The sequence below is a fragment of the Dicentrarchus labrax genome, unplaced genomic scaffold (genome assembly GCF_905237075.1).
Source record: "Dicentrarchus labrax unplaced genomic scaffold, dlabrax2021, whole genome shotgun sequence".
Lineage (NCBI taxonomy): Eukaryota > Metazoa > Chordata > Actinopteri > Moronidae > Dicentrarchus > Dicentrarchus labrax.
This window is the reverse complement of record NW_026136715.1, coordinates 10,466,981-10,481,558: the sequence shown is the minus strand read 5'-3', so window position 1 is coordinate 10,481,558 and position 14,578 is coordinate 10,466,981. Positions and strand designations below refer to the sequence as shown.

Here is a 14,578-nt window from a genome sequence, read left to right as displayed (position 1 = left end):
ACTGCATCTCAGGCAGAGAAAGAACAGCACTGTGGTTGTGTTCAAATGCAAAACCCCCTTTGGCAAGAAAAAAAAAAGCAATGTTTTATGTGTCGTAAGTCTTATAGCTCTCCTATAAGCACTGCAGCACATTTGTTTAATGACACACACTTCTTTGACGAGGTTTAACATATTGGAAATTCAATTTCACCAGATTCTTTCTGCCATTGCACCATTCATATCTCAGACTTACAGCTTAACTCAGTTCATGAATTACTCTATTAACCATAACTGAGCATTTGCTCAAGAAATCTACCAGCAATTGTGTTTTCTGTAATGCTTTTATGACCTTGATGAGTCAAATAATACAACATTTCTTTTCCTTTACAAGAGCCTGACAAAACACGAGTGCACTTGAAGCTCATATTTATTTGAACAAAGCATGTGTATAAACTCATGTGGTCATACAATATTGCAGCAGCCCCTCCCCACTGAAACGCCGGCCAATCACAGGCTGCTCTGCTAGGCTTCCATTTGAAGCTTCAGTAGTACGGTAGTGTTGCCCAGCAACCAGAATCGGCACATTTCTGGGAGGTCCTGTGTGGATGGCAGCAGCTGTAAGAGGCAGAGGGAGACAGAGAGTGTAAGAGGGAGAGGATCAGGAGAAGGGGACAGAGGAGGAGAAGGTTCAGAATTTCACTGGAGGAGGGAGAAAATGAGGAGAAGGATGGTGTTGTAGGCTGAAGAAAGAGCTGCGCTGCGAGTGAGAGTAAAGACCCAACCTCTCGCTTCATTAGAAAGTTTGTTCTGGCAGCAGAAGAGGAGACAGAAGTGGAGACCATTGATAATCCTTGTTGCGTCTGTGCCTGTTCAAACAAGGATGAGTGAGTTTTGGAGGATTCCTCCTCTGCGCTCCTACACATACCAGTACCTGTGTCTGCTGGAGCGATGCAGAGCTTCGGCTGTAGCCATGATGTCTCAGAGGATCCTGGGCTGACGCACTGTGTTTAGGGACCGGCACAGAGGACAGACTGACTGACCTGGATAGGAGCTAAAAAGGAACCGAAGCAGCCCAAATAGAGCTTATTTCGGGAGGTGGATCCCGAGCAGTAATACTGGGTCCAAATCCATCCTATACAGGGTTCCTAAAAAGCCTGGCTTTTTGGGTTGGTAATGACTGAGACAGGTCCAGGAGTGATGTGGTTGTTCTGGGCGGGTTAAAACCACTCAGGCTGTCATCCAGTGGCAGTGGCGAGGCTGGAGCTCCAGAGGAGAACAGATCCGACGTCCATGCAATGGGATTCACTGGCTGAAGAAATGAGCAGGGTCCTGTGCTTGTGGTGCCATGGTGCCTTTTAATCTTGTTGGATCCCACTGCTATTCTGCCCTGTTGATTGTCTGAACTGAGGATGTGGAAGTTCAAAGCGTTTTGCCTGGATTACTGGCATGTCCTGTGTTTGCACCCACACAACAACTTTTATAAGAGGTATGTTTAAAAATGGCTGCTTTGTGCAGTCATGTTTTCGTTTAGATTATTTTTTATACTTATTGCACTCTGTTTTGGACATCTGAAAATTATTAGAGAGTGCTGTCAGGTTGTTGATGTTGTTGCCTGTGTTAAAGTACTCCCAACATTAAGCAAATCAATATGTTTTAAAACAGACTCTAGCATGGCTGATTGATAGAGAAACTGTTGTGGTGCTCAGCCCTGCACGCTGACATACTGGCTGACTGAGGGAGACATTACTCAGGGGCGTGCAAGCTGGCTGAACCATTATCGATTCCTCAGAGCGAACCAGGTTACGGCTGTTATTTTGTTGAAGCACTTGGTTAAGTAACTTGGCACTTAGAATGATCTTATTTGTGTTGGTTGTCTGTTTAGCGTTGGCACTGCTAAAAAGACAGAGATGAGCTGGCTCTGGCTGAATGAATTCATTCCTGTCCCACTGGGACCTTTCCTCATTCACCTTTCACCTACTGCATCATCTACCCCTGGTTACTGAGTCTAGCTTTGCAGCTTGCATCAAGGTTGGGAGAGAAATCCATTTTTTATGAACCTGTAATGTGCTTTTGGATTTATTCTTCTTTCACCACAACATACCAATAATGTCATCAGAGTTGATTCAGTGTCTTTTGGTGACACTTCAAACTGTAAATCACTGCAGTGAATCACAGGATGCAAGATGTATAACAGCTTGATTATCAGGGTTTCCTATTTCTTTAAACATACATACATATTAGAGGTTTTACCGCTGATGTTTTTCACAGCTTCCAGGTATGTTAAAAAGGTGCACACTCCTCACTCACACTAAATTACTCACCCCCATCCCCCTGCTGCTGTGTTGAGACCGTTAAAAACACCCTCTCATGTCTTTTAATGCCTATCACGACACAGATATCTGATGCTCTAAAATGCTATACATACACTCCAGCTCATTAAAACTGAGATGCACATTGAGCTTGTTTGCACAACACATCCACTATCTGTTGAAAATGTAAAGAAAAAGACAGACATGAACAGATTTTCCATAATGATAAAGGTGCCTTTAATGTTTGGGTGGTCTTGTGTTTGATGTTCTGTAATCTCACATGTTGTATTTCGAGCTGCAATTTCAGCTTCAAATGACTGCAGTTGCTCAGAATTGTTACTTTACTCGTATTTAAGATAATTTAGATCCCAGGTTTTATAGTTAAACAGAACAATATTTTTGGTCCAGTTTCTCCCTGCTACACCAATAAGAAATAACACGACTGTGTTTGAAGAGGTTTCCTTCATGGGCATCCCGTCGTGTAGATGTTTGATGTCTGAATCAGAAGCGAGGTGCGGTGTGAAAACACTGATCCAGTATCTGTGAAATTCAGGGCACCTGCCTTCTGTCATATCTCTCTATATGCTAATGCATTCACACATATATAAACACATAGTTTGTCACAAGCATTAGTATTCTGAAGGTGAGGATACAGTATGTCCATGATTCATTAATAATGCATCACCTATTTAGCTGGCAACTCTTCTTTGAACGTAGGCTTCAGGGAACACCCCCCCCCCCCCCAGCTGTAGGAGCTTCCTCAATACCAAATACCTATGGGATTATGATTATCTTTTTAGTTAGATTTTTTAGTTTATAGTGTTATGCACAACATTTTTTAAAATCAGACTTTCATGGATGTGTGGTCTGCTTAGTTCTTGAAAATTAATTAAATCTTTTGCTAACTGCTACTAATGGTTGATCTCAGTCAGTGACTCAGTGGGCTTTTATTTAGGCTGATTGTTCATTTTTTTCCACACACTGTGAATAAGTCATTATGTGTCTAATCCTGCAGAGTTACTGGAATATCCTGGTCATTGGGCGTAACTCATTACATTGCTTGGCCTTCAGTGTAACATAGTCAGATTGTAGCCTAGGACTGAGACTGTGTTGTTAAAGCAAGGTTAGTGTAGTAACTCAAAACAGCCTCTCCCAGCTGCTGAACTGGGGTTCACCCTCCCTCCTGCGTGGCCTTCCCATTGAGAGCAGTGTGATTGTTGGACACAGGCCCAACTATTACCATACACACAGGGACTGAAAGCTCTCTCAGGCTCTTTCTATCTCTCCATCTATGTCTATCACTCTGTTTCTCTGTCTCTCTCTCTTAGAGTCAAGACCACATAAACACAAGCGCACATCAAACACACAACATAGGCCCTGCCCATCACCATTGGGGAGCACCAGATGAGTGAAAGATTGCATTGGACGACACAAAAAGGAACAAAAAGGAAGGGGTGTCTGCAGGGAAGAGAATTGGGACTGGTGTGTGTTTCATTGTGGGTGGAGAGCTTTTGTTAAGAAGAGGGATGATTTTCTTCTGCTATATGTACTGGGCCTTTACCTTACTTGGTCATCAGGCAGCTTGCTAGAGCAGCAACTCTGAGCCCAACATAGCTGGGAGAACTTCGAAAAGGCACAGACGAAGTAACTTTAGCAGCGAAAGAATGAATTTTCTCTGTGGGTTTTCAATGGAAAGTGAAGGATGTGGGGTGTAATTTGTGGCCGAGAAGGGAGTGAGCACAGACTGTACTTTTTGTGGCTCTTTTAGGGGGGAGTTGCTGCAGTTTTGTGTTTTTTGAAACTTTGTTTAAACTTCCTCTCAAGTGCCATGCACATTTTTTTCGGGCATGTCTGATGCCTCTGGTGATGTCACTGCTATATGGAATGCGATGTGGAAGTACTGCATTTCCAGTCGAACTATAAGGTAGGAGACCATCTGGCACGGACCAGTCTGGATGGCAGTGGCCTGCAGTATAAGTGGTGGTTGTCTTTCCGACTGACCGCAGCAGTCTGTGCAGATATTTCTGACGTCTGACTGATCAAATAACATTCCTGTCTATATGCTCAAGCTTGGTGGTTTCCTTTCCAGAACCATGGAAATATATTATCACTGGCACACAGCTAAAAAAAGGCAGAGAGGCAGAGAACAGTAAAGACATTTTCAAGGTCTTTCAGGGCAGTCTACTTTATCAGGGACATGTCTTTGAAAGGACTTAAGAATAATCTGTCCATTCCTTTTTTTTATCTCTTTAAGCCTTATTATCAGTTTACTTTGTCTTACCAAAGAAGTGTACAGCAGGGATGTCCTCTGACATACAGTATTCAAATCTCTCTCTGAATGAAAAGAAACCAGCACAAAGATTATCATTATTCTGTATTACATAAAAAAAGACTTCCTTTCTTCCGCCATAGTGATAGAATTATGTAATTAATTGACTTCTTTTGTGTCTTCTTTTGTACTTTTCTGTTACATTCAACCTGTGATTATAATCATGTAGTCTGCAGGGCTACTTAATTGGTTTTCTACTGTAGCACACAATGTTGACATTTTGACATATAATCTGTCTCCTATTTTTCTTCTCTAAAATGCTCTTTTTAATATTGTTGCTGTTGTTTTTGCGTTTGTTAGTTGTTATTTGTTTTTTTGTTTGTTTTTTCTTGGATCAGATTTTAATTTCTTCTTACTGGTGAGGAATATATCATCCACTCAAACATGCTGTATATACTTTGCATACCACTGAACATACAATATTCTTACATAAAGAAACATGTATGAACCAATATAGCTACTAATCTAATAACAATAAATTAGACAATATTCATTCAACATAAAGGAAACATAAACAAGTGATATTATCATCGATCTGACTATTTCTCTCCCTATACACATTTCTGATACCTTAATACCGATCCCGTCAGTGTTGCCAGATTTGGCAACTGTTTATTTAATTAGGCGGGTAAAAATTGTTTTGGGCAGGTTTCCATGTTAGGTTTTTATTCCAGTAAATCGGCCACCCCCCTCTCATCTGATTAGTATAATTGAGACTGACAGGGCAATGAGTTCAATAGGCTCGGCTTGACACACAATGACTGATAGCTGATAACCGTATAAACCAAATGTCATTTCAGTTTATTACAGCTAAGTTCAAACCTTTTTTTTTTCCTATTCCAATTATTATTCTGTCACAGCTCTGTGGTAAAAGACTTGTCAAGGCATAACATTACATTATTTATTTAATGACTAAAATATTTTTCTTAAGTGTGGTTTTGAGTTTGCCTAATTATACCAAAACAAAACAGAAGACCAGAGGTGAGTGAAAACACCCGTTTCTAAATGAAAATTAAAAACTGGGCTACTTTTTGACCACTGGGCAGGTTCGAGGCAATCACTACCCGAAATAAGTCCTCCTCCTTATTCATCCAGCACTTCTATCAGCCCTCCATTCACAATTTGTCCTTCAACATCCCCCTCCCTTCCTACTTTCCTCGATGGAAAGAGAACAAAAAACCAAAACAAATCTTTTGAGCAAATGGAAGTTAACATCCTGCATGCTAATGCTAACCTGCTAAATGTCTGAGAGGTTAAAGTAATGTGCCGATTCATGATAGAGACAGGACAACCTGTAGCTGTGAAACCGTAGACAGCATGGTACATCTGATCTGACTGTGGTTCTGTGTCAGAGTACGACAAGAGCATTACTTATTTAATGTGTGTGGATCTGGAACTTGCCTCCTTGTCCCATAGTGAATATCCATGGGACGGAATAGAGGAGGAAATTCTGCAGATTCTCATCTGAAAGAACTGGGGTGTTAAACATCTCCCAACAGAGCTACACTTCTTCATAATAGGTAAATGGCTCTAACAGGACTTAACTCTGGGGACATTAGCACAAATCGGTGTTGGCTTGTGGCGCTGGAGAGTAGGTGATTCAACATGCTGCTTGTAGATCAAATGAGAGCAGGCACTGACCCCTTTGTAGGTCCCCTGCTTTGGTACACTGGCTTTATGACAAGTGAGGACTTTTTTTCAGGGGAGGGTTGAGAAGAACTGCTTGTAATGGAAAAGTAGCAACCTGCCAAAGCGAGCTTGCAAGTTCCACTGTGGTGAGTGAAAAAATACTCCCTGGGGTGGAAAAGCTTAGACGTGTCTAGGATGGAAGCTGTATTCTGGTCAGAAATGTCAGTATAATGGAGATGTGAAGATGTTGTTATGGTGGTTTCAATTTGCAGTCAGCCATAACAGAGAAGTCAACTGGTTTTCTTGCCTTGTAGATTCGGTGCTGTTTTAGATTAAATTCATAGTAATGTTCCTTTTGTAATTATAGTATTCATTTAGTGGACTACAGTCACAGTCAAACCCAGATGTAGGTGTTCATAGTTGATTCAGCATATTTCCGCTCACCTGTTTGTACATTTTATTTTTGTACTCATGCTTGTCCAAATGCCTATCCAGTGGAAAATAGGTTTACACTGCAATAATCTTTGTCCTCAGGCTATTGCCATGGACCAGGTTGCACAGTGGGTTGCATCATTAAGGATGTTTTGTTTTTTTGGTTTTTTTTTGGTTTCTATCTGTGTCTATGTCCAGAAAAAATGGTTTGTTTGTGCTTTGGTTTACTTGACATCTAAAGCACTTTATATGCAAAGGCTTTTACTGTTCTATGCTTAAGTTGCAGTCAGTGTCCACACCACTGAATAATTTACATTCGTGTCTCTCCCAGAGGGACATCAGTATTGTGTGGGAGGATAGTTTTTTATATTACCCTTTAAGAATAACAATTTTCTGTAATAGCTTGACCACCTTGTTTGCTGAAAGGACATTTGATTGTGACGGTATTAAGCGGGCTAATGTGGTGTGTCCGAAAGGGAAAGACTTGAGAATACCTGTGCAGTCACACTCCACCTCCTATCCGGCTGCTGGAGGGTTGCAACATTATAGGGGAATATATTTGGGAACATTGCCTCTGCTGCAGTGTCTACACTGCTCATGTTAAGCTGTGGAGCTTTTGAAATGCTAATCATCTGAGAAAGCCAGTTTGTTTACTCTGATGCTCAAGAATGCCACCCTTTGGAGAGAGCTTGTTTCATGTTCAGGGTGTTTACTGAGGTGTCTAATGAGGAAAATGCAAACAGTACAAATAAAGAAAAAATTGTCATGTTTTTGTAATGTCTCCCAGTCTTCCTTTTTGTACATGTTATATGTATGATCAAATCAGGGCCAAAATACGTGTTGCTTCTGCTCTGCTCTGCTCTGCTTTTTGTGATCAGTGGGTGACTATGAAAGCTCAGAGGGAAACACAGGCGCTGTCTCTTTCTGTGGCTTTTTCACTGTTATTCTGCTTTTGATGACATATTCCTTTGCATTTCTTCTCCAGCGCCTGCCTGTAGAATAATGAGGGTGTGTGCTGCATTAACTTATGTAATGGCGAGCGTGAGGAGGGATGGGGGGGGGGTAGGGAAGGAGGAGGGGGAGAAGAGAAGAGTGATGAGCTCATGCTGCTGCACTGCAGCTCTTCTATACACACTCTGCACCTTGTGGTCTTTAGGCCATGTGCACACTCCTGCACATGCACAGATGCATATATACAAATTTCCGTTTGCGTGCAATATTTTATTGATTGATTCACATGCAAATATGTATGCACATGCAGACAGAGAGTGAAAAAGAACAGCTCATTATTGCAATTACCACCCAATTTAGTGTTTCTGCTGCAGAATCTGAAGGCTGGCATGCATGGTCTTCAGATCTTTACCCTAATCCATCTTTTTGCTGTGAATAGGAATTTGTGTGTACACTGTCCTTTACCTGCACCACTGTAGGTACAGGGAGCTCATGCTCAGCTGTGAACTAGCTGAGTCTACACAGCTCAGGATGGTAATTGCCGCTAATCCACCAACTCTTTACTGTGACAAAGCAGACCCTCATTATCCAGAGTGTGTTTTGATTTATGTCAGAAATGAGCGAGGTAGGGTAGGGTCAGGGGATCGGGGGAGTTGATAATGGCACGACAGCGCATTTACTCTATAAAACAGAGTGGTCCCTTTGGGGGCTTTTAGCCCCGTCTCCGGTTGCAATGAATATGTGAATACATGGATAAAATACTGCTCTTGGCAGAACACTAAACAATAGAACTTCATTGTCCAAGAAGATTCTTGATGCTAATATCATAAACACATGAATCATTTGTAGCACAGGTGGGAGAGGGGATATACATCGTTTGTATACTCTGTGGCTCTATTATCAAAGGCTGATTATCAGCAGAATTTAAAACATTTCATCAATATTTGATAATGAACTCAATTGTTGCATGAGCCCATGACTTGTGAAATAGCACATGTCCCTGCAGGAGAGTGAAATAACCATGCCGTCAGGGAGGCTGGGACTGTGGCTGGTAAACAGTCATTAAAGTTAAATGTTTATCCTGGTTGGACTAATTGCTTTGAGCTGTGAGTAAATGCAGCCCTGTGTTTTTGCACGTACATAGACATCTATATCTTCTAACAATACGGACAGTGCTTTTTTTTTTCTGTATGCCTAAGCTGTTGCCTTGACAACTGGCCTAAGAGATCTGTGCACGTGCATGCAATTGCGATAAATCCTGCTTTCAATCTATGAGGCACCGTCCACAGAGACACATCTAATGTGTGTATCACTCAGGTTCCCATAGTCACATGACTTCTCTGTGACATCATTCGCCAAGGTTCATTCATTTCATACAGATGTTGTCGCCCTGTATTGATTTATTTTCTTTTGACTGCAATTAATCTGACCACAGACAATGAATCGGTGGTGCACATGAGTTGAATTATTTATAACTATCACTAATACTTATTATAATATTATTATTATTTCAGCTGTAGGTGTCAGGGCTTTTTACCCAGACTGGAGACAGTTCCTTTCAAAATAAGGGCTACTCAAGGCAAGTGACAAATTAATCTAAGAGATCAAACCTGTCTCCTCATACAGATCCGAACATGTCTGCCTGCAGCTTAAATGAGCTCCCTCGGGAACTATAGAATAAAGTTCTTCTCCCTCACTATCTGTAGCCCTAGCTCTAAATCCTTTCTCCATGCACATTTTCTCCCTTTTGAAAACAGTAACCCCTCCCACTGCTGCTCTACTTTACATCAACTTGTTCCTTGCCCCTCTTGATAAAGACGAGTGGGAGTCTTTTGATCAGTCATATATCCCTAAACCCTACATCAGTCTCAGTATAGTGTTGACTGTACACTAGCACCATCTGTTGGTAGAGAGACTTCAGGACAGAGATCATGGCCTGAGAAAATCCTCATGTGACCACTTGATAATGGTTTTATGTTAATCTCCCTCCCACTGCTTGGATAGTCCATGGCTTTGACTGCATTTTTTTTTTTAAAGAAACAGACAAAGTTAACCATCAAAGTTGTCTCCCTGTTAATGCTCACACATTCAATTGATTCAGGCATTCTGCTGTGAGTAACTCAAGGGCAGAGAGCTGAGTAATTAAACAATGGGAGATATTTTAAGTCAAATAAATGAGCAATTCTTACTTCAACTGTGAGCCATTGGTGAGTGGAGAGAGGACAAATTAAGGCAGATGGGGGCTCTTGCCTTGTCTGGAGTCCCACGGAGGCTGCTGCAGCCTTGTAGCCTGTTTCTCTGGCTTTTCTCCCAGATAGATGCTACAGAGATTAACTGCCAAGGTTTACTCAACAGTTCTGATATAATAATGATTTTACCGGGAAGCAAAAGCATTATTTTTTAGTAGAATGACTCACAAACCTATGATTTCTATTGAAAATATGTAGAGCAACAAAAAAGAAAAAGTATCTGGCCAGTTTTATTTTTAGCTAGGAAGCAACAACACGAAATGTGTGCTCATTACTGAAAATCTATACTCTTTGCTCTGTATTAAGATATTTTCTTCCGCTATGGCCAACTGGACAAAACAGGTCTGAGCAGGACACAACAGCAGAGGAAACGTGGAGAGGGAGATGTTTGCAGGATGGCAATCTTAGACGGTGTTACTTACAGATACAGTATCAGCTCCCACAGTATACGGTGCCACAGTCACATCCTGTACTCCCACACTTTTGAAAAAGAAGAATATGCGCAGTAAAAATAAAACTCAAACCCTATTTTTTTAAACAGTGTTGTGTGTGAATGTGAATTATGTTGTGATTTCCCTTCATATATAAAGAGATGACCTGTTATCTAACTATATTTTGGCTTTTACTCAGACTGTCTGAGGATGTGTTCTGGTTGAGAGCTCAGATTTCCCCTTCAGCAACACCATGTGTCCTGAAGAGGAGGGAAAAAAACAAAAAACAATCAGTGACCTTGCAGAGCTGCAACACACAGGCTCCGGACATGTCCCCACTGAACCAGCAGCTAAATAAATGACCACAGACGAGGGTAGAGACATATTTCGGGGGGGTGAGATCGATAGGACAGCTGATGGTGGAAAGAGAGAGCGAGAGATAAACTAATGAAAGAAAGAGAGAGATTCAAAGAAAGAGTGAGTCTATGAGAGACACAGCTGAGTGAGGCTGATAAGTAAGGCAGGGGGAGGGTGCTCTGTGTGAGGAGAGCCTCCTCTTTTCATTGACGTTTTAGGGGAATGTGCTGATGAGTGGAGAGTAAATCAGTCAGATGGAGGTTTCCAGTCTCCTGTGCCTGACAGAGCTTGCTAGTGTTCCACTAACCACGGTCACCTTACCTTTCTGTAAAAAGCTGTAGCAATTTGTCATCAAAGCCCGGATCTTGTTTCATGCTGTACGGGCCAACCCGGACACAGATGTGTGCAGGTAGGTGGGCTCTACGCTGTGTGTGTGTGTGTGTGATCTCTCTGGCTGTGAAGTGCAGGTTCATATAGGTTCGGTAGTGGAGACAGCAGCTGTATACATTGTCAGACACTGCAGGTGTGTGGCGCATGCATGAGAGTAGTGCTACTGAAAATTAATTACCAACAATTTTGATCATTTATGTCATTTATCAAGAAAAAAATCCAAACATTCTCTGTTTCCAGCTTCTCAAATGTAAAGATTTCCTGCTCTTCTCTGATTTATATCATTGTAGATTGAATACCTTTGGCTTTAAGAAATGTAATGGGATATAACAAGCAATGTGAAAACATCACCTTGGGCTCTGGGGAAATTTGATGTGCATTTTTTTTACATTTGATTGACAAAAAAAATTACTAAAACATAATCAAATAATCAATATCAAATAATAATTAGTTGCAGGGATAAATAGAAAATAAGGATAGATGAATGTGTAAACGTATTTGTTTGGAAAGTATGTAACATAGAGTTGTTGTACACTGGGGAGCCAACGCCGCTGCTCTGTAGTCTGACGTCACACAGTGATGCACAGTGCCAGGAGGGAGGCAGAGTAGTTTGTGTTAATTTGTGTCTCTTATTTAGAGTCAAAATAGATCTTTATCAAGGTGCTTTCTATATTTAAGCAAACGTGTGTGAGTTGCCAGCTGCTGTGTACACCACAAAACTCCGACAGGTTGTTTTTTGGCCCTTTGGCCTTTACCTTCTCTCTCATTTATGTGCCTCTGAACTGGCCAAGCCCCCCATTTCCATCCCCAACATCTCTCTGACTCGCAGTACATTCCTGCTGATTGTCCTACTCATGTCAAGCATCCTGTTGACATCTTTTCAATGTAACCTATAGCAGGACCTCTGATTATCTGTTTTCACCAATTGTTCATGAAGAGCTTGTGTCCACAGTCCACCCAGACCTGCTCTCATTAGACCTGTTAACAGAATGGATGGCTTAGCGAGGACATCATTAAAGCCTATTAGAGGCACTGAGCGTGAGACGGCTTCTCCCCCATCAGTCATGCTGTATGTGAGAATGGCAGGATGAGAATACAGAGCTGCACTGTACTCAATGCATGCATGCTGCTTTTTCTTTGCCCACCCCCCCTTTGCACTCTTTCTCTTTATCACGTGCAACTCACCCTTTCCTCTCTGTCCTTCCCTCAGTCTTTCTCTGCCCTGTGTTTACACTCCATCAAGTCACATGTATTGTTATCTTGTTGTCCCGGTGCAGGACGTTGCTGAGTTACGTTTTTGTGGTACAGCAAATAAAAGGCAGATTTCCCCTCTGGGATCATTAGGCACAGTGCAGCAGCTATGAATCTCAATAGGTTTTTTATTACACAGAATTCCTTGGTGTTTCATCAGTAAATGCGAAGTAATCGCAAAAACAGTGAACTGGCTTTTCTGGGTATTGCTGCTCATTATTCTGTATTATGTCCTGCTTAAACATAATGCTGAGGAGCAAGCGTCTCCCAAAAGCATCTTAACCTTACGCTGAACAGATGTTTGTGTGCTTGAACAGGAGGTCCAGCAGACAATAAAATGAACCTGCCACACTCACACTGGCCCTCCTGTTCAGCTCGAAGCAGTAACAATGACTGAGCTCTTCTCACTCAGTTCCAAACACATGAACAGGTTATACAAGGAAAAGGATCTCATCCTGTTATCAGGGTTGGTTTAAGGATGTTACTGTGTTGCTGACTCACCATGTCCCTCCCTCTGAAACTGCTCCTCCCAGCTGTCACTGCAACATCTGCGTAGTATGGTGTACAATTTACCGGTTAAAGGTTTAAGTGAGGCAATTGACCTTCTTTACACAGTGCGCTTGTTGATCAGCTGAGATAGGGGAATATCTGGAAGGCTGACTGGACTGTGTCCTTTCAATTTATTGCAAACTGAGTGTTTGCAGGGAAGTTTCTATGTAGTTAACTAATACCTACCAGGGAGGCTAGGAGTTCAAGTATTATTTTATTTGTATTTGTATATCCAATATTTAATACACTTATCAAATCCATTTAAGTAATTAAAAAAGTTTGGATTATGTAAGAAACACCACTCATGAATAACTTAAAACTGTAATGTCCTTATATGAACAGTGGATCAGATGATTATGACAATGTCAGAGGGGTTGCTTGAAGTGATGAACCAACAGATAATTATCACCAGCAGTTCCAGTAAGCTCTACAGAGCTTTTCAGCTTCTTTTAGCTCATGGTTTTACAGCCTGCAAATTTTCTAATTTGGCTCACACTCACTGCTCCCATCAACACAATTGTCATCCAGAGCAGGCACCTGTTTTAAGCAAAAAAGCTTTAAAAACCCTCTGCACGCTACCTCCCCAGCACCAATTGCCAGGCCGGCAAGGCTGGTGATGGTGAACATAGGGGAGTATTTAGCAGCTAAACTCAAACTCAAAACACTGACGTTTAAATACTCAGTACATTCTGAGAGATATGTCAGATGTATTATGTACATGCTGTATTGGCTATTTAGCAATACCTGCATGTTTTGTGACCTACAGTACATTTTTACTAAATAAAAAAGGGAAGAAAGATGTAAGATTAAAGAGATATTCAATAGACTCTGAGCTTAGCAAATTTGGGCATTTTACCAACTGGAACTGGATCATAAATGGAACCTGCTATCTGACGCCAAGCCTAGTTGGCTCCAGCTTCTGTTAAATAAATGCACCTATATGGCTCCAGATTCTTGCCATTAAATTGATATATAATACTTTGTTTGTTTGAGTTCTTTTGTATAGTAATCTTATTACCAGGGTGGAAAATTAGCACCAGCCAAATGGCTGGTAGATTTCAGGCAGAAAGTAATGATTTAGTATTAAGTGGCTGGGGTATTTGAACATGAATCTGTCAGTGGTAGATGTTCACATTTTAAAAAGTTAATTTCCCACCCTGCTTTATTACTGCACCCTTTTCATACAAGAGGTCACCCTGAGTAAGATGTAAACTCAAAACTGCCGAATATCAGCAGCTCATAATCTGAGGTAGACCAGATGTAAAACAGAGTCAGACTACTCTTTCCCATTGACAAAATATTCCTGTTTCCACTGAGGAAATTCTGCCAAGCCAATATATTAAAAGTGAACAAAATTGAAGGCCAAGTGAACTCCCAGAATTCAGACTGTAACTGTACTGTAAGATCAGCTAGAGGAAATAGACTCCACCAAAAGAGAAAACATTCTCATATGGCCCATGTTGATTTTTCTGTCAGTCATAGATTACCATGTGGGTGTGAGAATTACTTTCTATTGATACAGCCTCCTGCTTTTGATGGACACGTGAGGCCGTTAGGAAGTTCAGTTGATTAGGATGACACAATTAGGCCTGTCCTCATTCAGTCGAATCAACAAGTTAAAACCCATCAGTCTCCTGGCTGCACCTTCAACTTCTCAGTCAAATGTTGTAGGATCCAAGAAAATGGAAGATAGAATAACATCCTCTCTGCCATCTGATATTT

General features: G+C 41.3%; 1 protein-coding gene across 6 annotated transcripts in view; it reads left to right on the top strand.

Moving 5' to 3' along the window:
• The window catches only part of LOC127377773 (IQ motif and SEC7 domain-containing protein 1), an 88,735-nt gene that overhangs the window by 43,541 nt on the left and 30,616 nt on the right, over nt 1–14,578 (top strand). The window contains exon 1 of one of the 6 annotated variants that reach the window (XM_051425959.1): nt 614–1,465. The exons of 4 other annotated variants lie outside the window; for them this stretch is intronic. In XM_051425959.1, the coding sequence (XP_051281919.1) occupies nt 1,389–1,465 (77 nt within the window). In that variant the 5' untranslated portion in view covers nt 614–1,388. Of the gene's footprint in view, nt 1–613; nt 1,466–3,790; nt 4,213–14,578 lie in introns of those variants that run through there. One more of the 6 variants, XM_051425960.1, reaches the window with a different exon arrangement.